Source organism: Salvelinus fontinalis, chromosome 9, assembly GCF_029448725.1.
Source record: "Salvelinus fontinalis isolate EN_2023a chromosome 9, ASM2944872v1, whole genome shotgun sequence".
Lineage (NCBI taxonomy): Eukaryota > Metazoa > Chordata > Actinopteri > Salmoniformes > Salmonidae > Salvelinus > Salvelinus fontinalis.
Window position 1 is genome coordinate 3,774,628 of NC_074673.1, and position 24,125 is coordinate 3,798,752.

General features: G+C 46.7%; 1 protein-coding gene across 2 annotated transcripts in view; it reads right to left on the minus strand.

The window, feature by feature from the left end:
- Positions 1 to 6,585: 6,585 nt before the first annotated feature.
- LOC129861914 (caprin-1-like) overlaps positions 6,586 to 24,125 on the minus strand; it is a 58,397-nt gene continuing 40,857 nt past the window's right edge. The window contains exons 11-17 of one of the 2 annotated variants that reach the window (XM_055933101.1): positions 18,513 to 18,983; positions 18,176 to 18,286; positions 11,606 to 11,737; positions 8,912 to 9,071; positions 8,397 to 8,711; positions 8,080 to 8,189; positions 6,586 to 7,600 (exon numbers count right to left, since the gene is read on the minus strand). In XM_055933101.1, the coding sequence (XP_055789076.1) occupies positions 7,511 to 7,600; positions 8,080 to 8,189; positions 8,397 to 8,711; positions 8,912 to 9,071; positions 11,606 to 11,737; positions 18,176 to 18,286; positions 18,513 to 18,983 (1,389 nt within the window). In that variant the 3' untranslated portion in view covers positions 6,586 to 7,510. The remainder of the gene's footprint in view (positions 7,601 to 8,079; positions 8,190 to 8,396; positions 8,712 to 8,911; positions 9,072 to 11,605; positions 11,738 to 18,175; positions 18,287 to 18,512; positions 18,984 to 24,125) is intronic. The other variant, XM_055933102.1, reaches the window with a different exon arrangement.

Sequence of the window (24,125 nt, forward strand, 5' to 3'; positions counted from 1 at the left end):
TGGCATGGGTGACTTGTTTCACGGTTGCAACGTAGTGGTGCAACAGGGAAATGAGCACTGAAAACAAAAAGCGATCGCACAGGTTCAAAGATCCTTGAGTACATTGATTTCCCAGTAAAAGTTGCATTGGATGAAGCTGATGTATTCTAACTACAGCTGCTAACAGTGCTAAGTAACCAAGTCTACAATATATTTGTTTTTGACCTGGCTGAAGATAAAGTTATTTTTGAGAAGTGAAAATAAATAGCTAGCCAGCCAGTTCGAGAAGCCGAGGCTGACGGACATTTCACGCCAACAGATTGGTACGCCAACTGCTCTCATCTCAAATCCTCTCATCTACTCCGGAGTTCCCATCTCAATGGCTCCGTCGGCTTCTCAACCGTCGTGAAACGAATATCTATTTTAACACAGAATGACTGCGATCCGCAAAGGACACTGGGCGAGTACGACGCTTGGACAGATTGTTACTCTGAGTCCATGATGCATTGATTGAACGTCTACAGTACATGATAATCGGACAGCAAATAATACTGTTCACCTTACTGTGTATAAAAACACTCATCTGTCACAACAACCGGTCTCTTGTCTGGTCTCTGCATGGCTTCACAGTCATCCATCATTTAGTAGATACAGAAGAGCAACATTATTATGGTAAAGGAGGAGATATTGGTTGTCTGTCTCCTAACTATCAAATGTTATAATTGTGATTCTTACTCTCAGTTGAAAATCGGATGTTTGTCAAACGGTTGTTATATTTCAGTTTTATGTAATGGAGGTTTTCGTAAATTCAATCCGGAGTGCCAGAGTGCGCTCAGGGCGTTCATAAATTCAGAGCGCACACTGGACGCTCTGGCGGAGGAGTAGACTTTATCCGATCGTTAACTGGCAAACGTTGGCGTGTTTGCTAGCTATTTCCAGACACAAAAGAGAGAACACCTCACTCTGACCATTTTACTCGCCCTAGCAGAGCTGGTAAGGCTTTTTTCATGTTATCCAGAGCGTTGGTGACTAACTGTGCTGCTGGCAACAATCTTTAATTACGCGTTTTTTTTTGCCGACGTTCACTGAAACCGGCCACACCGGGTGTTGAGCTTTGGTAAATGCATCAGCTATTCTGCGCTCTGGCAGACTAGAGTGCTCTGAAATCGGAGTAGATACCCAGAGTGAATTTACGAACGCACCCAAAGTGTAATATTGGGTTGCAAACTCAAAATTGAATACATTTCAACTCTGACATGATACAGGTGTTCTTTTTTAAGCCCACAACCATGTGTATGAGGTGTATAGTCTTAGTATATTTATTTATGACAACCAATAAACACTGTGTGAGCCCACTGCAGTAAAAGGTTAACCCCATGGACTCAGCGTTGAATATATGGATTTAACCTGCCCTGTTTTAGGTTACCAAAGATGTCATCAGGGAGTTTGCAGCTGATGGAATTAAGATTGTTTTTGAGAATGTACATCTTGACAGGAACACAAACAGCATTACATAAACAACCTTGAACTGGCTCCAACCCAGCAAGAGTTACATGTATATATGTTCACTGAAAACATCTGTACAGATAGAACAGACTGACCAAAGTCAGTGGTACAGCTGCTTTAGTGAGTTGGATGTCCTGAGCAGAAGGACCACGATACCACCCCCTACAGTCAACGGTTCAAACCCAGGCCGCTGGGAGTGATGGCCTTAAACTCCTGGGTGAGTGAAACAGAACTATGGTGGGGAAAAAACTCTGGAGAGTTGAACATAATGAGTGACAAGTTACATCTGTCATACTTAGGAGGAGAAAGAACAATGACGTCTCACCTGCAGGATACATATATCAAATCAAATGTATTTATATAGCCCACCGTACATCAGCTGATATCTCAAAGTGCTGTACAGAAACCCAGCCTAAAAACCCCAAACAGCAAGCAATGCAGGTGTAGAAGCACGGTGGCTAGGGAAAAACTCCCTAGAAAGGCTAGAACCTAGGAAGAAACCTAGAGAGGAACCAGGCTATGAGGGGTGGCCAGTCCTCTTCAAGGTGTTCCTCGGGATCTTGTGTGTCTCGTAAGAGTAAACAGGTGTTGGTGGCAGCAACAAGCAGCTCCAAGGTCCCGCTTAATGTTCAGAGGGACGGTCCTCTTCTGGAGCTGACGCGTGTGGTTTCCTACTGAAAGACATCGCTCTCTAGCCCAGATCTGTTTGTGCCATCTTGCCATGACAATGACCATCAGTTGGCTATACAGTATAAACAGATCTGGGAAAAGTGTCTTGTTGGGTATTATTTACTGCTGAAGCCGAGCTTTTACATTTTATGTTTTATAACACCAGAGGACAGAAGGTCTGGCTCCAACTGCGGTTATCAGACGGTGATACAGACCGACAGGATGCTCTCAATTGTGCATCTGTAAAAGTTTAAGGGTTTTAGATGGCAAGCCACATTTCTTCAGCCTCCTTAGGTTGAAGAGGCGCTGTTGTGCATTCTTCACTACACTATGTGTGGCTGGACCATTTCAGCTGGTCAGTGATGTGTACACCAAGGAACTTGAAGCTTTCCACCTTCTCCACTGCGGTCCCGTCGATGTGGATAGGGGGGTGTTTCCTGAAGTCCACGATCAGCTTCTTTGTTTTGTCGACATTGGGTGAGCGGTTATTTTCCTGGCACCACAATCCCAGGGCCCTCTCATTAATTGTTGATAGTCAGGCCTACTACGGTTGTCTGCAACCTTGATGATTGAGTTGGAGGCATGCTTGGCCACACAGTCATGGTTGACCAGGAAGTACAGGAGAGGGCTGATCACTTCATGATGCCAGAAGTGAGTGCTACGGGGCGATAGTCATTTCGTTCAGTTACCTTTGCTTTCTTGGGTTCAGGAACAATGGTGGACATCTTGAAGCATGTGGCGACAGATAGGGAGAGATTGAATATGTCCGTAAACACTTTGGACAGCATGTGGTGGAGGACGACATCTCCTCTGAGCTAGCTGATCACATGCCAGAGGTTTTCAATGGGGTTCAGGTCTGGAGATTGGGCTGGCCATGACAGAGTCTTGATCTGGTGGTCCTCCATCCACACCTTGATTGACCTGGCTCTGTGGCATGGAGCATTGTCCTGCTCAGAGTTGGGGAACATTGTCAGAGCAGAAGGAAGCAAGTTTTCTTCCAGGACAACCTTGTACGTGGCTTGATTCATGCGTCCTTCACAAAGACAAATCTGTCTGATTCCAGCCTTGCTGAAGCACCCCTGGATCATCACTGATCCTCCACCAAATTTCACAGTGGGTGTGAGACACTGTGGCTTGTAGGCCTCTCCAGGTCTCTGTGGCTTGTAGGCCTCTCCAGGTCTCTGTGGCTTGTAGGCCTCTCCAGGTCTCTGTGGCTTGTAGGCCTCTCCAGGTCTCTGTGGCTTGTAGGCCTCTCCAGGTCTCACACCCACTGTGACATTTGGTGGAGGATCGGTGATGATCTGGGGGTGCTTCAGCAAGGCTGGAAACTGTCAGATTCACAAAAATAGCAAGTGGAATGGTAGATTTGCAGTGGAAGAATGTGCAAAGTACAGATAGAAATAATGGGGGGCAAAGGAGAAAAATAAATAAATAAATACAGTAGGGAAAGAGGTAGTTGTTTGGGCTAAATTATAGATGGGCTATGTACAGGTGCAGTAATCTATGAGCTGCTCTGACAGCTGGTGCTTAAAGCTAGTGGGGGAGATAAGTGTTTTGTAGTTCGTTCCAGTCATTGGCAGCAGAGAACTGGAAGGAGAGGCAGCCAAAGGAAGAGTTGGTTTTGGGGGTGACCAGAGAGATATACCTGCTGGAGCGCATGCTACAGGTGGGTGCTGCTATGGTGACCAGCAAGCTGAGATAAGGGGGACTTTACCTAGCAGGGTCTTGTAGATGACCTGGAGGCAGTGTGTTTGGCGACGAGTGTGAAGCGAGGGCCAGCCAACGAGAGTGTACAGGTCGCAGTGGTGGGTAGTATATGGGGCTTTGGTGACAAAACGGATGGCACTGTGATAGACTGCATCCAATTTATTGAGTAGGGTATCAGAGGCTATTTTATAAATGACATCACCGAAGTCGAGGATTGGTAGGATGGTCAGTTTTACAAGGGTATGTTTGGCAGCATGAGTGAAGGAGGCTTTGTTGCGGAATAGGAAGAAAATTCTAGATTTAACTTTGGATTGGAGATGTTTGATGTGAGTCTGGAAGGAGAGTTTACAGTCTAACCAGACACCTAGGTATTTGTAGTTGTCCTCATATTCTAAGTCAGAACCGTCCAGAGTAGTGATGTTGGACAGGCGGGCAGGTGCAGGCAGCGATCGGTTGAAGAGCATGCATTTAGTTTTACTTGTATTTAAGAGCAATTGGAGGCCACGGAAGGAGAGTTGTATGGCATTGAAGCTCGCCTGGAGGGTAGTTAACACAGTGTCCAAAGAAGGGCCAGAAGTATACAGAATGGTGTCGTCTGCGTAGAGGTGGATCAGAGACTCACCAGCAGCAAGAGCGACATCATTGATGTATACAGAGAAGAGAGTCGGTCTAAGAATTGAACCCTGTGGCACCCCCATAGAGACTGCCAGAGGCCCGGACAACAGATCCTCCGATTTGACACACTGAACTCTATCGGAGAAGTAGTTGGTGAACCAGGTGAGGCAATCATTTGAGAAACCAAGGCTGTTGAGTGTGCCGATGAGGATGTGGTGATTGACAGTCGAAAAGCCTTGGCCTGGTCAATGAATACGGCTGCACAGTATTGTTTCTTATCGATGGCGGTTAAGATATCATTTAGGACCTTGAGCGTGGCTGAGGTGCACCCATGACCAGCTCTGAAACCAGATTGCATAGCGGAGAGGGTATGGTGGGATTCGAAATGGTCGGTAATCTGTTTGTTAACTTGGCTTTCGTAGACCTTAGAAAGGCAGGGTAGGATAGATATAGGTCTGTAGCAGTTTGGGTCTAGAGTGTCTCCCCCTTTGAAGAGGGGGATGACCGCAGCTGCTTTCCAATCTTTGGGAATCTCAGACGACACGAAAGAGAGGTTGAACAGGCTAGTAATAGGGGTGGCAACAATTTCAGCAGATAATTTTAGAAAGAAAGGGTCCAGATTATCTAGCCCGGCTGATTTGTAGGGATCCAGATTTTGCCGCTCTTTCAGAACATCAGCTGACTGGATTTGGGAGAAGGAGAAATGGGGAAGGTTTGGGCGAGTAGCTGTGGGGGGTGCAGTGCTGTTGACCGAGGTAGCCAGGTGGAAAGCATGGCCAGCCGTAGAAAAATGCTTATTGAAGTTCTCAATTATAGTGGATTTGTCGGTGGTGACAGTGTTTCCTATCTTCAGTGCAGTGGGCAGCTGGGAGGAGATGTTCTTATTCTCCATGGACTTTACAGTGTCCCAGAACTTTTTTGAGTTTGTGTTGCAGGAAGCAAATTTCTGCTTGAAAAAGCTAGCCTTGGCTTTTCTAACTGCCTGTGTATATTGGTTTCTAGCTTCCCTGAAAAGTTGCATATCACGGGGGCTGTTCGATTCTTATGCAGAACGCCACAGGATGTTTTTGTGCTGGTTAAGGGCAGTCAGGTCTGGAGTGAACACAGGGCTATATCTGTTCCTGGTTCTAAATTTCTTGAATGGGGCATGCTTATTTAAGATGGTGAGGAAGGCATTTAAAAAAAATAACCAGGCATCCTCTACTGACGGGATGAGATCAATATCCTTCCAGGATACCCCGGCCACATCGATTAGAAAGGCCTGCTCGCTGAAGTGTTTCAGGGAGAGTTTGACAGTGATGAGTGGAGGGCGTTTGACCGCAGACCCATTACGGACGCAGGCAATGAGGCAGTGATCACTGAGATCTTGGTTGAAAACAGCAGAGGTGTATTTGGAGGGCAAGTTGGTTAGGATGAGATCTATGAGGGTGCCCATGTTTACAGCTTTGGGGTGGTACCTGGTAGGTTCATTGATCATTTGTGTGAGATTGAGGGCATCAAGCTTAGATTGTAGGATGGCTGGGGTGTTAAGCATGTTCCAGTTTAGGTCGCCTAGCAGCACGAGCTCTGAAGATAGATGGTGGGCAATCAGTTCACATATGGTGTCCAGAGCACAGCTGGGGACAGAGGGTGGTCTATAGCAGGCGGCAACGGTGAGAGACTTGTTTTTAGAGAGGTGGATTTTTAAAAGTAGAAGTTCAAATTGTTTGGGAACAGACCTGGATAGTAGGACAGAACTCTGCAGGCTATCTTTGCAGTAGATATGATTATAGACTATATGAATGTGTGTGAGTATATATATATATACACACACACACAAGTCACCCAACATCAATGTGAAATATATATATATACACACACACGACAGAATTTGTACTGATAGTAAAATCGTGTGTATTGGAGACAAAACTACAATGTTCTAGTAATCCACATCCTCCATAAAGACATCTGCTGTTTAACTCTCAAGTCATCCATCTGCTGCAATCAGTTTTCTATGGAGAAGACAATTCAACAAGGAGACCATCTTGTTGGATCCTTGCTGCTCCTGAATCCCTCAGCGATAGAAGATACTGGACGTTTGACAGTGATGAGCAACGATCACAGACCAAGGACAACGCAACATCATCTTTATTGAAACTTTGATGCAACAATCAATTCACAAACAGAGATTCTTTTAAAAACAATTTAAAAAAGGCCTTTTTTTAGAACCCAAAATCACATTATTAAAGAAAAAGGGGAGGGGGCAAGAGAACAGAAAAGTACTCCTGGGGACTCAGCACAGGAGTGACAGAGTATTTCATAACAATGAAATCTTTCAAGTTTACAGGAATATTTGTTTCAAAACAGGTTTGCTTCAACCCTGATTTACAGCTTGTATATTCAGACTCATTTTTAAACAAATCTTTTTTATTTTATTTTAATTAAATGTCAAAGCAGGCATGAATTTGATCCAAAAGCCAGAAGAAAAAAAACTGATGAGTAACACCACATGGTCAAATAAAAAGTGAGGTGGGGGCAAACTGCATTCTGGATATCTTGAATAAGTGTGGCATGGCATGTTGTCGCTCAGTCAAAACCTGTCCCAATTCACCCCCCCCCCTACACACCACCACCTTGGACCCTTACATTTTTTTTACAGATCTGTAAGACGCAACATGGTGGAAACTCCACATGCGATTGTTGCATCCTTGTCCCACTCAGGACAAAAAAAGAGAGACCTCAGTCTACCACTACACCTGTTTTACGTCTCCAGACGTTTTAAGGCTCAGACAGACCAGTAGCTTTTTCCAGAGGTCTTAACACCTCTGAACAGAGTGCCGACTGCAAACAGATTTTACACGTAGAATCGCACCAAAATGTCACGTCCAGGTGGTCGCTGAACAAACAGCAGATCAACATTCAGTACGGTGTGTGTGTGTGTGTGTGTGTGTGTGTGTGTGTGTGTGGTCCCTTAGATCTGAAAACATTGAAATGTTGGGGACAAGGACAAGGAGTGAATTGGAACCAGCAGTCAGAGTCAGTCAAACAGGCCCGATCAGGACTTCATGGCCTGGGCATTGCCTCCTCGAGACACACCTTTGGGTCCTTGACCCACTCCACGTTTGTAGTTCTGATTATATCCTTCCTGATGCGGCGGGGCGGGGCGGGGGGGGAAGAGGGACAAAACATTATTGACAGTTCTTAGAGAGTACTCCTATATAGATTCCTAACAAATACAATGAGACTATTCAGTAATATGGCAAGGAGAAGGAACACAAAACCAGTCCGCTCTGGGATACCGACCCACCGCTCATAAACCGGCCCACCGCTCGTAAACGCTAGGCAACCTGCCACCCCCTGCTCTTATAGATGCCAAACAGAACATACGACCATCCAAGATCCCTTATGGCAAAGGGAAGGACAACTTTGAGGGCTAACTTCCCAGACACAGATTAAGTCTAGTCTTGGACTACAACAAAACAAATAATGCTCCCCCAATTGAAAGTGCTTTTTAGTCCAGAGCTTAATCTGTGTCTGGGAAACTGGTCCTGAGCATGTTAGCTCAACATCCATCCCAAGCCTTCCGCCAAACCCGTGTGAGTGATAAGGTCAAAAGTTATTTACCCCCCGTTGGTAGTTGCCACCGTTGGAGTAGTCCCGAGGTGTGTTGAACTGGGCCTGTTGGTATCCAGAGTTAGGAGTGTTGGTGAAGGGAGGCCGGTAACTGTCATAACCTGGAATGGATCGTTACACTCAAGTTAGATGCATTGCCATTTAAATTAATAAAAAAAAAATTTTTTTTTTAAAAAGTCTCTCACTTCTCAAACACAATACCATCAACTCTATTCAAGCCCTATAAGCGAACAGAAAGCTGTAGTATATTGAAGATGCTGTGTGGCCCTGCAGTAGTTAACAGTGACAGTAGAGGACAGATACTGGACCTCTGTATCCGTTGGCCAGGCCACGGGCATTACGTGGTCCTCCGCGGGTCATGCCTCTGCTGTTGTAGAAGGACTGGGCCTGGCGACTGGCCCCAGGGCCAAACCCTGGAGCCTGCTGGCTGAGCTGCTGCCCCTGGGACAAGTCCTGGCTGGGCAGGGACAAGTCCTGGCTGGGCAGGGATAGGTCCTGGCTGGGCAGGGATAGGTCCTGGCTGGGCAGGGACAAGTCCTGGCTGGGCAGGGATAAGTCCTGGCTGGGCAGGGATAAGTCCTGGCTGGGCAGGGATAAGTCCTGGGAGTGGAAGTCACCAACCACTACAGGGAAGAAAATGGCAATTTTAAGACCAGTCATGAAATATCATTGTTCGTGCTGTTCAACCTGTTCACATTGTCCTTCCAGGATGGTTACAGTAGCACAATGGTGTATGTATAACCAGACCAGTGAGGTATAGTCCACTTGGTTTTGCTCTGTAGTGGGAAAAGGGCCAAAAACTGCTCCAACCCTGCTAACTCACCAGACTGCAGCTGCTCCGTCTGCATCTCCGTCTGCTCCACAGGGAGCTGCTGTGATTGGCTGCTGAAACCCTGTTGGCTGTAGCTGTTCTGGTATTGGCTGGCCTGGGTCAAGGCTTCCGTCTCATTGGCTGGCGGGACAAGGGCGTTGAGGTTGAATACCTGAGGGGAATAAGGCAGCCTGGTGAGTACTGTGGTTCAACTTCCTACTTCCTGAAGAGAATCGGAGAAAAGATCATAGACTCAGTCAAGAGTTAAAGCTACAATCTGGACATGTGTTTCGGGCCAATAGTATCCCTGCCACTTAAACTAAGGAATGTAATCTGTTACTACTCAACCTTGTCCAAGTGTAGCTAGTCAAATCAAACTTTGTCACATGCGCCGAATACAAGTAAACCGTGAAAGGCTGACTTTACAAGCCCTTAACCAACAGTGCAGTTCAAGAAGAGTTAAGAAAATATTTACCAAAAAAACTAAAGTAAAAAAAATAAAAAAATAAATAACAAAATAACAATAACGAGGCTATATACAGTGGATACCGGTACTGAGTCAGTGTTCGGGGGTACAGGCTAGTTGAGGTAATTTGTACATGTAGGTAGGGGTGAACTGACTTTGCATAGATAACAGCAAGTAGCAGCAGTGTACAATACAAATGGGGTGGGAGGGGGTCAATGTAAATTGTCCGGGTGGCCTTTTGATTAATTGTTCAGCAGTCTTACGGCTTGAGGGTAGAAGCTGTTAAGGAGCCTTTTGGTCCTAGACTTGGTGCTCCGGTACCGCTTGCTGGGTAGTAGCAGAGAGAACAGTCTTTGACTTGGGTGACTGGAGTCTCTGACACCGCCTATTATATACAGTTGAAGTCAGAAGTTTACATACACCTTAGCCAAATACATTTAAACTCAGTTTCACAATTTCTGACATTTAATCCTAGTAAAAAGTCCCTGTCTTAGGTCAGTTAGGATCACCACTTTATTTTAAGAATGTGAAATGTCAGAATAATAGTAGAAAGATTGATTTATTTCAGCTTTTATTTCTTTCATCACATTCCCAGTGGGTCAGTAGTTTACATACACTCAATTAGTATTTGGTAGCATCACCTTTAAATTGTTTAACTTGGGTCAAATTTTTCCGGTAGCCTTCCACAAGTGTGAATTTTGGCTCATTCCTCCTGACAGAGCTGATGTAACTGAGTCAGGTTTGTAGGCCTCCTTGCTCACACACGCTTTTTCAGTTCTGCCCACAAATTTTCTATAGGATTAGGGTCAGGGCTTTGTGATGGCCACTCCAATACCTTGACTTTGTTGTCCTTAAGCTATTTTGCCACAACTTTGGAAGTATGCTTGGGGTCATTGTCCATATGTGACCAAGCTTTAACTTCCTGACTGATGTCTTGAGATGTTGCTTCAATATATCCACATAATTTTCCTACCTCATGATCCAATCTATTTTGTGAAGTGCACCGGTCCCTCCTGCAGCAAAGCACCCCCACAACATGATGCTGCCACCCCCGTGCTTCACAGTTGGGATGGTGTTCTTCGGCTTGCAAACCTCGCCCTTTTTCCTTCTAACATAACGATGGTCATTATGGCCAAACAGTTCTATTTTTGTTTCATCAGACCAGAGGACATTTCTCCAAAAAGTATGATCTTTGTCCCCATGTGCAGTTGCAAACCGTAGTCTGGCTTTTTTATGGCGGTTTTGGAGCAGTGGCTTCTTCCTTGCTGAGCGGCCTTTCAGGTTATGTCAGTATAGGACTCCTTTTACTGTGGATATATACTTTTGTACCCGTTTCCTCCAGCATCTTCACAAGGTCCTTTGCTGTTGTTCTGGGATTGATTCGCACTTTTCGCACCAAAGTACGTTCATCTATAGGAGACAGAACGCGTCTCCTTCCTGAGCGGTATGACGGCTGCGTGGTCCCATGGTGTTTATACTTGCGTACTATTGTTTGTACAGATGAACGAGGTACATTCAGGCGTTTGGAAATTGCTCCCAAGGATGAACCAGACTTGCGGAGGTCTACAATTTCTTTTCTGAGGTCTTGGCTGATTTCTTTAGATTTTCCCATGATGTCAATCAAAGAGGCACTGAGTTTGAAGGTAGGCCTTGAAATACATCCACAGGTACACCTCAAATGATGTCAATTAGCCTATCAGAAGCGTCTAAAGCCATGACATCATTTTCTGGAATTATCCATGCTGACCCACTGGAATTGTGATACAGTGAAATTGTGTGAAACAATCTGTCTGTAAACAATTGTTGGAAAAATGACTTGTGTCATGCACAAAGTAGATGTCCTAACCAACTTGCCAAAACTATAGTTTGTAAACAAGAAATGTGTGGAGTGGTTGAAAAACGAGTTTTAATGACTCCAACCTAAGTGTATGTAAACTTCCGACTTTAACTGTAGGTCCTGGATGGCAGGAAGCTTAGCCTCAGTGGTGTACTGCGTATGCACGGCTCAAATCAAACCAATCAGCTCTTCTCTTCTTAGTTCAGTAATGTTAACATAGGGTGTCAGACCTAGCTTCTTTTCCTAATATCATCACAGAATGGTTTTGGGTGTAAACCCCCCCCCCCCCAAAAAAAGACGAACAAAAAAGTATCATCCTGGTCTCAGAAAAGGTGACATGTGAGCCATTGTGTGTGAGTGTCTCCAAGTTACCCTAGAAGTATTGGAAAGTGTGTGACCTTACTGTCTGCATGCACTGGAATGGTGCTGCGTTGACATTGATGCCAGAGCTGTGTGGGGGTTTGGGGCCGTTGACAGGCTGGAAGACCTGCTGGGTCTGAGAGGAGGCGGGGGGCTGCTCTGACGACAGGGACACCTGGATGGGAAGGAATGATGACTTTAACATTTATTTCACCAGGGTGAGAGATGTGGTTGTCCCCACCTAGATACACTACATGACCAACCGTATGTGGACACCTGCTCGTCGAACATCTCACTCCAAAATCATTAATATGGAGTTGGTCCCTCCTTTGCTGCTATAACAGCCTCCACTCTTCTGGGAAGGCATTAATATGGAGTTGTTCCCCCCTTTGCTGCTATAACAGCCTCCACTCTTCTGGGAAGGCATTAATATGGAGTTGGTCCCCCCTTTGCTGCTATAACAGCCTCCACTCTTCTGGGAAGGCATTATAATGGAGTTGGTCCCCCCTTTGCTGCTATAACAGCCTCCACTCTTCTGGGAAGGCATTAATATGGAGTTGGTCCCCCCTTTGCTGCTATAACAGCCTCCACTCTTCAGGGAAGGCATTAATATGGAGTTGGTCCCCCCTTTGCTGCTATAACAGCCTCCACTCTTCAGGGAAGGCATTAATATGGAGTTGGTCCCCCCCTTTGCTGCTATAACAGCCTCCACTCTTCTGGGAAGGCATTAATATGGAGTTGGTCCCTCCTTTGCTGCTATAACAGCCTCCACTCTTCTGGGAAGGCATTAATATGGAGTTGGTCCCCCCTTTGCTGCTATAACAGCCTCCACTCTTCTGGGAAGGCATTAATATGGAGTTGGTTCCCCCCTTTGCTGCTATAACAGCCTCCACTCTTCTGGGAAGGCTTTCCACTAGATGTTGGAACATTGCTGCTGGGGACTTGCTTCCATTCAGCCACAAGAGCATTAGTGTGGTTGGGCACTGATGTTGGGCGATTAGGCCTGGCTCGCATAATGGCTTTACTTTAGAGCTCAGTAAAAATCGTGCCCTTGGTTGCAACACTCCCAACCAAGTTCCAAACTGACTCTGGAAGAAACGTCAGCACAAGAACTGTTCGTCGGGAGCTTCATGAAAATGGGCCGAGCAGGCACGGAAACCCATGTGTGGAAGAACTTGACTGGCCTGCACAGAGCCCTGACCTCAACCCCATCGAACACCTTTGGGAATAAATTGGAATGCCGACAGCCAGGCCTAATCGCTCAACATCGGTGCCCGACCACAATAATGCTCGTGGCTGAATGGAAGCAAGTGTGTGTGTGTTGGAGTGTCAGTGTGCATGAGTGTGTAGAGACAAATAAAATACAAGTGTCAACTCCGTCTGTGTAGCCAGGTTGTTATCTATTTAACAGTGTTTTGACTTGGGGATAGAAGCTGTTCCATCGCCACTAATTATGGCCCTGTGGCTCCGATAGAGTGATGAGATTCTGGTGGTCTGGAGGGGCACAGAGGACAACTTGAGTAGATGTGTTGTGTACCAACTCCACTAATCTCCATTAATCATGTACAGAAGAGCATTACACTTCCTCTGTCAATTCCCTAGACCTCAGCATTTTTTATTTTTTTTTACATATATATATATATATATATTTTTTTTTAAAGGCGACGGCGATACGCTTGAAACGACTATTTTTCGCTAACTTCTCTGTAAGAACACGCTCCTATGATAGTAAACATCTTAAACCTCTAAAAATGCAATATCCCTACTGGTCGATTCCTTAGACCAGTGGTCACCAACCGGTTGAGCGCTCTAGACTAGTCGATCTTCAAGGCATTCCTAGCAGATCACCAAACATTTCTGTAGAAATTCCAACGAAAGGCTTTCGCTCCTATTTTTTGTTTTATTAGTCTCACGTTGTTGGAGGTGGGTGCACTTGATTCAGAAGCCCCCTTGGCGAGAGGTGGGCGCACTTGATTCAGAAGCCCCGTTGGCGAGAGGTGGGTGCACTTGATTCAGAAGCCCTGTTGGCGAGAGGTGGGTGCACTTGATTCAGAAGCCCCGTTGGCGAGAGGTGAGTGCACTTGATTCAGATCCCCCGTTGGCGAGAGGTGGGTGCACTTGATTCAGAAGCCCTGTTGGCAAAAGGTGGGTGCACTTGATTCAGAAGCCCCGTTGGCGAGAGGTGAGTGCACTTGATTCAGAAGCCCCCGTTGGCGAGAGGTGAGTGCACTTGATTCAGAAGCCCCGTTGGCGAGAGGTGGGTGCACTTGATTCAGAAGCCCCGTTGGCGAGAGGTGTGTGCACTTGATTCAGATCCCCCGTTGGCGAGAGGTGGGTGCACTTGATTCAGAAGCCCCGTTGGCGAGAGGTGGGTGCACTTGATTCAGAAGCCCTGTTGGCAAAAGGTGGGTGCACTTGATTCAGAAGCCCCGTTGGCGAGAGGTGGGTGCACTTGATTCAGAAGCCCTGTTGGCAAAAGGTGTGTGCACTTGATTCAGAAGCCCTGCGCGCCAGGTAGCCAAAGTGTTCCCATTTTGAACCATTTCATTCAAACTCTGCCTACCCAGCCGACCAGGATAGCTTTATTCAGCACTGTCAACAGTGGCTGTGCATTGGGTGAGAGCGGCACGCTCCCCTGAAGATTGGCATGGGGTTGGGGCTGGCGCAGAGAATCACTGGCTTTGGCTGCAGTAATCTGCTCAGTTCCCACCCTTTGTTGTGGGGTTACAGTTCTCAGTTCCTCTATTCTGTGATGTATTCCGGCTGTTTCAATATCATGGTCAGTTTGCCATGTTTTGTTATCTATGCCACTGATCATCTCTGTCATTTTGTCTTTAAGTAGCAACAATTCCGATATGCCGCCATCTTCTAACTCTGCAACTTCCTCTCTTTCAAGGAACATCATAATGTGAGTCATCAATGATATGCGGGATTTGTCTTGAACATCTCTTCCCTGTTCACCTGATATGTCAAGGAAACCACATATCTCTAGTAACTTGTCTTTAGTCAGGGTGCGCAATTCTCCTACTACCTCTTCCTGTAGTTCTTCCAAGGCGGTTGTCATGTTGACAGAATAGGAGGAACTTTTACTGTGCAGGAGTTGACTCTGAATTAGATGGTCCTTACTGTCTCTGACGGTCGATCAATGGCCTCAGTTGACACGTACTTAACCACCAACTTCCAGCTCTCCTCGAACAGCAACACTTTCCTCACTGCAGCCTGCCTGAGTTGTTATGTGGGGATTTAGCTGGCTCGGAATTCAGCAACCAGGGTGTGGAAACTGGACATCTGAGCAGCTATCTCAGCGGAGCCTCCAAAAATGTTACACCCCTGAAAAAGGGGGGGAAAGAATAACAATTGTGATACGGAATGTTTACTCATGAGAACTTTTAGTGCAATGAGAAAAAGACCGCGAATTCTCCGTGAACTTGAGTGGAGACCAGAGCAATCGATCTCAGGCTCATAGATTAAGAGCATTTAGTAGATTACAGATTAACACTTTTACCCACGACAACATAAAGTAATCAACATAACGTTTACACATTCCTCTCACAATTCGTACCCTTTGTATGCTTGACGGATTTTAACACAATTATATAAATGTTATCAATCTATCAACTAATACTGAATGCATGATCTTCTTAACCTTAGATGTTTTAAGATCCTCACATACTATGAATTTACTAATACTTTTTAATGTATAACAGGCTATTAGTATTTCCTTTAACCTGTCACACTTCTCCCTACTACCACTCGCGCTGCAGCTGAAATGAATGAGTAGCCAAGTGTATTGATAGGCCTGTCTATTTCCTCTGGGTCATAGGAACAACATTCATTTGTGCAAGAAGCAAAAAATAATGCAATGCGCCTGGCGTGTCGGCATCAGTTGGAAGACTGTGTCCCCCCTCTCTGGTCAGAGGTGTGTTCATTCCACCGATTCTGTTGCAAAAGGTTTCTTAAATGGAAGCAAAATGGAATGAAAACGGAGAGGGACCTACCCGAACTTGTCCAATAGAAACACTTGTTTTAGTTGCAAAACATTTTGCAACTGTTTGGAGGAATGAATACAGCCCAGTCTCACCAGAGGAAAGAGGACCGTGAGAGGCCCTCTGCTGCGGTCTTCTGCCAACGTGACTGAACATCAGATACAGGTACTATCAGACCCAGTCATTTTTTTATTTATTAAAAAGCTAATTTTTTCAATTTATGCTCAGCTATGCCTCGCAAGTGATACAACTGATCTATTTTGTTATCAAAGCTCGGGTTTTGAAATATAGTGTGGTCCGAGCACAACATTGGCAGTCCAGGCATTTAGCCAATATGCTGTGATAATTCTTTTGACTTACTGCACAAACCTCAATCCTACAAAACAGTTTTTGGTATCTTAAAGCCTTTCCTTTAAGTAAATGTTATTTATTATTATTATTTATTTATTTATTTTACATCTGAGCTGTAGATCTCGGCTTGTTTTTGACTGAAAAAAGTGATTTTTCAGAAAAGGTTGGTGACCACTGCCTTAGACTACGGTAAGGTGAATGATTGAGACTAAAGCTGAAATCATGGAAAAAAAATATATATACATATTTTTTCAAAGGAGGTTCCTGGAACACGGCTACAGTTATGTCACCACACTGAATACAACCGGTCTGCAGGGCAGAAAAAAGGCCTGGTATTATAATATCGTGTGGAAATTGTTACAGAGAGAGGGGCACTTTGGATCAGCTGCTTAGATCGCGTCGAGACAAAGGCTCTGAATGAACAGCTGTGTCTGTCATATGTTTTGTCTCTTGTTATTCAGGTGGAGTGTGTGTGTGTGTGTATGTAGGAATCTTCAATGATGATCATACTCAGTTGACAAGCCCATCTAGTTGCTACTCTGTTGACCTGATGAGCGGGACACCCCCCTGTGTGGGTGTGTACGTGCCACCCACATTCTCCCAACTCAAGGCTCTGATGAAGGCGATTCATGGTGAAACGTAAGTTTGTTTTCAATAAATTAGATTTACTCAGAAACAGAGTGCGACTGTTTTTGTTATTCTCATGGACAGTCCTTACACCCACATTCTCCCGGGGGTGAGGAATGACAGTCACCAGTTGAATTCTCCTGGGGGTAAGGAATGACAGTCACCAGTGGAATTCTCCTGGGGGTGAGGAATGACAGTCACCAGTTGAATTCTCCTGGGGGTAAGGAATGACAGTCACCAGTGGAATTCTCCTGGGGGTGAGGAATGACAGTCACCAGTGGAATTCTCCTGGGGGTGAGGAATGACAGTCACCAGTGGAATTCTCCTGGGGGTAAGGAATGACAGTCACCAGTTGAATTCTCCTGGGGTAAGGAAGGACAGTCACCAGTTAAATTCTCCCGGGGGTAAGGAATGACAGTCACCAGTTGAATTCTCCCGGGGGTAAGGAATGACAGTCACCAGTTAAATTATCCTGGGGGTAAGGAATGACAGTCACCAGTTGAATTCTCCTGGGGGTAAGGAATGACAGTCACCAGTTAAATTCTCCCGGGGGTAAGGAATGACAGTCACCAGTTGAATTCTCCTGGGGGTAAGGAATGACAGTCACCAGTTGAATTCTCCTGGGGGTAAGGAATGACAGTCACCAGTTGAATTCTCCTGGGGGTAAGGAATGACAGTCACCAGTGGAATTCTCCTGGGGGTGAGGAATGACAGTCACCAGTTGAATTCTCCTGGGGGTAAGGAATGACAGTCACCAGTTGAATTCTCCTGGGGGTAAAGAATGACAGTCACCAGTTAAATTATCCTGGGGGTAAGGAATGACAGTCACCAGTTGAATTCTCCTGGGGGTAAGGAATGACAGTCACCAGTTAAATTCTCCTGGGGGTAAGGAATGACAGTCACCAGTTGAATTCTCCTGGGGTAAGGAAGGACAGTCACCAGTTGAATTCTCCTGGGGTAAGGAAGGACAGTCACCAGTTGAATTCTCCTGGGGGTGAGGAATGACAGTCACCAGTAGAATTCTCCTGGGGGTAAGGAATGACAGTCACCAGTTGAATTCTCCTGGGGGTGAGGAATGACAGTCACCAGTAGAATTCTCCTGGGGGTAAGGAATGACAGTCACCAGTTGAATTCTCCTGGGGGTAAGGAATGACTTTTGGATTTTCAAGTCCCTCAGTCGAGCACCCGATTCCCCTTTTTTTTGTTTAAGCGTGTTTTTCCACTGTTCAGGAGCCTGTTGGTGCTATACTTGATGCACCGGTACCACTTGCCGTGCTGAAGCAAAGATTAGGGGGCCTCCCGGGTGGCGCAGTGGTCTAGGGCACTGCATTGCAGTGCTAGCTACGCCACCAGAGTCTTTGGGTTCTCGCCCAGGCTGGGCTGGGTTCGCGCCCAGGCTCTGTCGCAGCCGGCCGCAACCCGGGGAGGTCCGTGGGGCGACGCACAATTGGCATAGCGTCGTCCGGGTTAGGGAGGGTTTGGCCGGTAGGGATATCCTTGTCTCAGTATGTAAAATGTAATAAAATGTTTAAAAAAAATGTAATAAAATGTATGCACTCTACTGTAAGTCGCTCTGGATAAGAGCGTCTGCTAAATGACTAAAATGTAAATGTAAGATTATAGCCTCTGGCTGGGGTGACATTATTTACCTGGGTGGTGTCGACGGAGTCCGTCTGTGGTCGGGATTCTACCGTGTGTGATGAGTGGTACATGGGAGGCGGCGTGGAGTAGACCTCAGGCGTGGCGGGCACCACGGGGACCTAGGGAGAACAGAGGACTGAGACATCTACCAGACCCTCAGACAGTAGAACTTCCAACAATCCCAAGAAGGGAAATGGATGAATCACCACAAGCGAGCGAGCGACAATAGAGTACAGACAGAGATGTGTAATAATAAACAAGATCACGGTAGGAGAAGCAGAGAGAATAAAGTCATATCTGGCCAGGTGGGATTTCTCATGATGTTATGCTAACCCCTGTACTCACTTGTGTGGGCTCAGGCCGTACAGGAACAGTGTGTGGTGAGAGGCAGGAATCTGGGTGGACTGGTGGACAGTCCATCTGAGGCAGGTCTATGTTCTGTGTTGGAGGCTTCATGGGCTGGGCCGATACGATGGCGGGGTTGATGGGCTGGGCCGATACGATGGCTGGGTCGATGGGCTGGGCCGATACGATGGCTGGGTCGATGGGCTGGGCCGATACGATGGCTGGGTCGATGGGCTGGGCCGATACGATGGCTGGGTCGATGGGCTGGGCCGATACGATGGCTGGGTCGATGGGCTGGGCCGATACGATGGCTGGGTCGATGGGCTGGGCCGATACGATGGCTGGGTCGATGGGCTGGGCCGATACGATGGCTGGGTCGATGGGCTGGGCCGATACGATGGCTGGGTCGATGGGCTGGGCCGATACGATGGCTGGGTCGATGGGCTGCCCATCAAACTCCAGCATTGAGTCCTAAAACAGGAAGCATAAAACAGTTACGGCTCAATATCACATTTTTTTTCCTTGATCATCATGTCCGAGGTCCAAATAGAGGAACCTCAGAACTTTTTTATGAGCCCAACGTTCCTTATGTGTACCACAGTCCACCAGCTAGGAGCACATTGCTCCTTATGTGTACCACAGTCCACCAGCTAGGAGCACAACGCTCCTTATGTGTACCACAGTCCACCAGCTAGGAGCACAACGCTCCTTATGTGTACCACAGTCAACCAGCTAGGAGCACAATGCTCCTTATGTGTACCACAGTCCACCAGCTAGGAGCACAACGCTCCTTATGTGTACCACAGTCCACCAGCTAGGAGCACAACGCTCCTTATGTGTACCACAGTCCACCAGCTAGGAGCACAACGCTCCTTATGTGTACCACAGTCAACCAGCTAGGAGCACAACGCTCCTTATGTGTACCACAGTCCACCAGCTAGGAGCACAACGCTCCTTATGTGTACCACAGTCCACCAGCTAGGAGCACAACGCTCCTTATGTGTACCACAGTCCACCAGCTAGGAGCACAACGCTCCTTATGTGTACCACAGTCCACCAGCTAGGAGCACAACGCTCCTTATGTGTACCACAGTCAACCAGCTAGGAGCACAATGCTCCTTATGTGTACCACAGTCCACCAGCTAGGAGCACAACGCTCCTTATGTGTACCACAGTCCACCAGCTAGGAGCACAACGCTCCTTATGTGTACCACAGTCAACCAGCTAGGAGCACAATGCTCCTTATGTGTACCACAGTCCACCAGCTAGGAGCACAACGCTCCTTATGTGTACCACAGTCCACCAGCTAGGAGCACATTGCTCCTTATGTGTACCACAATCAACCAGCTAGGAGCACAACGCTCCTTATGTGTACCACAGTCCACCAGCTAGGAGCACAACGCTCCTTATGTGTACCACAGTCCACCAGCTAGGAGCACAACGCTCCTTATGTGTACCACAGTCCACCAGCTAGGAGCACAACGCTCCTTATGTGTACCACAGTCAACCAGCTAGGAGCACAACGCTCCTTATGTGTACCACAGTCCACCAGCTAGGAGCACAACGCTCCTTATCTGTACCACAGTCCACCAGCTAGGAGCACAACGCTCCTTATGTGTACCACAGTCCACCAGCTAGGAGCACAACGCTCCTTATGTGTACCACAGTCCACCAGCTAGGAGCACAACGCTCCTTATGTGTACCACAGTCCACCAGCTAGGAGCACAACGCTCCTTATCTGTACCACAGTCCACCAGCTAGGAGCACAACGCTCCTTATCTGTACCACAGTCCACCAGCTAGGAGCACAACGCTCCTTATGTGTACCACAGTCAACCAGCTAGGAGCACAATGCTCCTTATGTGTACCACAGTCCACCAGCTAGGAGCACAACGCTCCTTATGTGTACCACAGTCCACCAGCTAGGAGCACAACGCTCCTTATGTGTACCACAATCAACCAGCTAGGAGCACAACGCTCCTTATGTGTACCACAATCAACCAGCTAGGAGCACAACGCTCCTTATGTGTACCACAGTCCACCAGCTAGGAGCACAACGCTCCTTATGTGTACCACAGTCCACCAGCTAGGAGCACAACGCTCCTTATGTGTACCACAGTCAACCAGCTAGGAGCACAACGCTCCTTATGTGTACCACAGTCCACCAGCTAGGAGCACATTGCTCCTTATGTGTACCACAATCAACCAGCTAGGAGCACAACGCTCCTTATGTGTACCACAGTCCACCAGCTAGGAGCACAACGCTCCTTATGTGTACCACAGTCCACCAGCTAGGAGCACAACGCTCCTTATGTGTACCACAATCAACCAGCTAGGAGCACAACGCTCCTTATGTGTACCACAGTCCACCAGCTAGGAGCACAACGCTCCTTATGTGTACCACAGTCCACCAGCTAGGAGCACAACGCTCCTTATGTGTACCACAGTCCACCAGCTAGGAGCACAACGCTCCTTATGTGTACCACAGTCCACCAGCTAGGAGCACAACGCTCCTTATGTGTACCACAGTCCACCAGCTAGGAGCACAATGCTCCTTATGTGTACCACAGTCCACCAGCTAGGAGCACAACGCTCCTTATGTGTACCACAGTCCACCAGCTAGGAGCACATTGCTCCTTATGTGTACCACAATCAACCAGCTAGGAGCACAACGCTCCTTATGTGTACCACAGTCCACCAGCTAGGAGCACAACGCTCCTTATGTGTACCACAGTCCACCAGCTAGGAGCACAACGCTCCTTATGTGTACCACAGTCCACCAGCTAGGAGCACAACGCTCCTTATGTGTACCACAGTCCACCAGCTAGGAGCACAACGCTCCTTATCTGTACCACAGTCCACCAGCTAGGAGCACAACGCTCCTTATGTGTACCACAGTCCACCAGCTAGGAGCACAACGCTCCTTATGTGTACCACAGTCCACCAGCTAGGAGCACAACGCTCCTTATGTGTACCACAGTCCACCAGCTAGGAGCACAACGCTCCTTATCTGTACCACAGTCCACCAGCTAGGAGCACAACGCTCCTTATCTGTACCACAGTCCACCAGCTAGGAGCACAACGCTCCTTATGTGTACCACAGTCAACCAGCTAGGAGCACAATGCTCCTTATGTGTACCACAGTCCACCAGCTAGGAGCACAACGCTCCTTATGTGTACCACAGTCCACCAGCTAGGAGCACAACGCTCCTTATGTGTACCACAATCAACCAGCTAGGAGCACAACGCTCCTTATGTGTACCACAATCAACCAGCTAGGAGCACAACGCTCCTTATGTGTACCACAGTCCACCAGCTAGGAGCACAACGCTCCTTATGTGTACCACAGTCCACCAGCTAGGAGCACAACGCTCCTTATGTGTACCACAGTCAACCAGCTAGGAGCACAACGCTCCTTATGTGTACCACAGTCCACCAGCTAGGAGCACATTGCTCCTTATGTGTACCACAATCAACCAGCTAGGAGCACAACGCTCCTTATGTGTACCACAGTCCACCAGCTAGGAGCACAACGCTCCTTATGTGTACCACAGTCCACCAGCTAGGAGCACAACGCTCCTTATGTGTACCACAATCAACCAGCTAGGAGCACAACGCTCCTTATGTGTACCACAATCAACCAGCTAGGAGCACAACGCTCCTTATGTGTACCACAGTCCACCAGCTAGGAGCACAACGCTCCTTATGTGTACCACAGTCCACCAGCTAGGAGCACAACGCTCCTTATGTGTACCACAGTCCACCAGCTAGGAGCACAACGCTCCTTATGTGTACCACAGTCCACCAGCTAGGAGCACAACGCTCCTTATGTGTACCACAGTCCACCAGCTAGGAGCACAACGCTCCTTATGTGTACCACAGTCCACCAGCTAGGAGCACAACGCTCCTTATGTGTACCACAGTCCACCAGCTAGGAGCACAACGCTCCTTATGTGTACTCGGGACGGTTAAATCAAATATCTGGATATTGGAATGGACATTAGTATTGATTTCTTGAGACATTTTTTTTTCTTAGGCCGTTTAAAAAAAAAGAGTATAAATGATCCTTGGTGACATTTTTACCTACAAGGATATGCCATGACATTTGAAATTCTCAATTTAATAAAAACAAAAAACTTTTCAATGTAGTTTTTCTAACTGTGCGTTGAGCTACTGCAGGACATTTAGCCCACCAGACTGCCCTGATGTCGGGGTGTTATTCCCCCCCCCCCCCCCACTACAAATACAAATTACAGGCGCTCACCTAACAAGAGTTTCCACCAGAACCGAAACACAGTTCACTGCAAAATAGAATCTGTTCTATCAATGGCGAAAACCAAATCTTTCGCTGGTGCGGTTAGCCAAACCGATGTTTACTTCTGCCATGTGCATTTGAGTCATTCTAAATTAGTCAAGAGTCAATAGAAAAATGTTGACTATCCGGAGATCTGAAACGAAGTGTCCGTCCCTAATCTATACCACAGTTGACCTGCTGGAGAGCAGCTGAGCACTTAACGGAGAGAATGCCTAGGCTTTAGCTCAGCAGGCTAACATTGTCGAAGGCTAACATTGTCGAAGGCTAACATTTGTCGAAGGCTAACATTTGTCGAAGGCTAACATTTGTCGAAGGCTAACATTTGTCGAAGGCTAACATTGTCCCATCTAACGTATCAACAAAAATAAATAAAGGAGACGGTGATCAACTCTACCTCTAACTCTCAAAACATCAATGCTGACAGGGAGTTTTAATGACTCCAACCTAAGTGGATGTAAACGAAAGAATCAAGCATGCCAACTAAACTGACTTTTTTGGGATATAAAGGACTTTATCGAACAAAACGACCATTTGATGTGTAGCTAGGACCCTTGGGAAACAGAGGAAGATCTTCAAAGGTAAGTGATTTATTTTTATCGCTATTTCTGACTTTCGTGACGCCTCTGCTTGTTTGGAAAATGTTTGTAATGCTTTTGTATGTGGGGCGCTGTCCTCGGATAATCGCATGGTATGCTTTCGCCGTAAAGCCTTTTTGAAATCTGACAAAGCAGCTGGATTAACAAGAAGTTAAGCTTTTAAACGATGTAAGACACTTGTATTTTCATGAATGGTTAATATTACGGTTTTGTATTTTGAATTTGGCGCAATCCGATTTCACCGGATGTTGTCGAATTTGATCCCGTTAACGGGATTTCCGCACTAAGTGGCTAAGGACAACAAAGTCAAGGTATTGGAGTGGCCATCACAAAGCCCTGACCTCAATCCTATAGAACATTTGTGGGCAGAACTGAAATAGCGTGTGCGAGCAAGGAGGCCTACAAACCTGATTCAGTAACACCAGCTCTGTCAGGAGGAATGGGCCAAAAATCACCCAACTTTTTGTGGGAAGCTTGTGGAAGGCTACGTGAAACGTTTAACCCAAGTCAAACAATTTAAAGGCAATGCTACCAAATACTAATTGAGTGTATGTAAACTTCTGACCCACTGGGAATGTGATAAAAGAAATAAAAGCTGAAATAAATCATTCTCTCTACTATTATTCTGACATTTCACTTTCTTAAAATAAAGTGGTGATCCTAATAAGACAATGAATTTTTACCAAGATTAAATGTTAGGAAT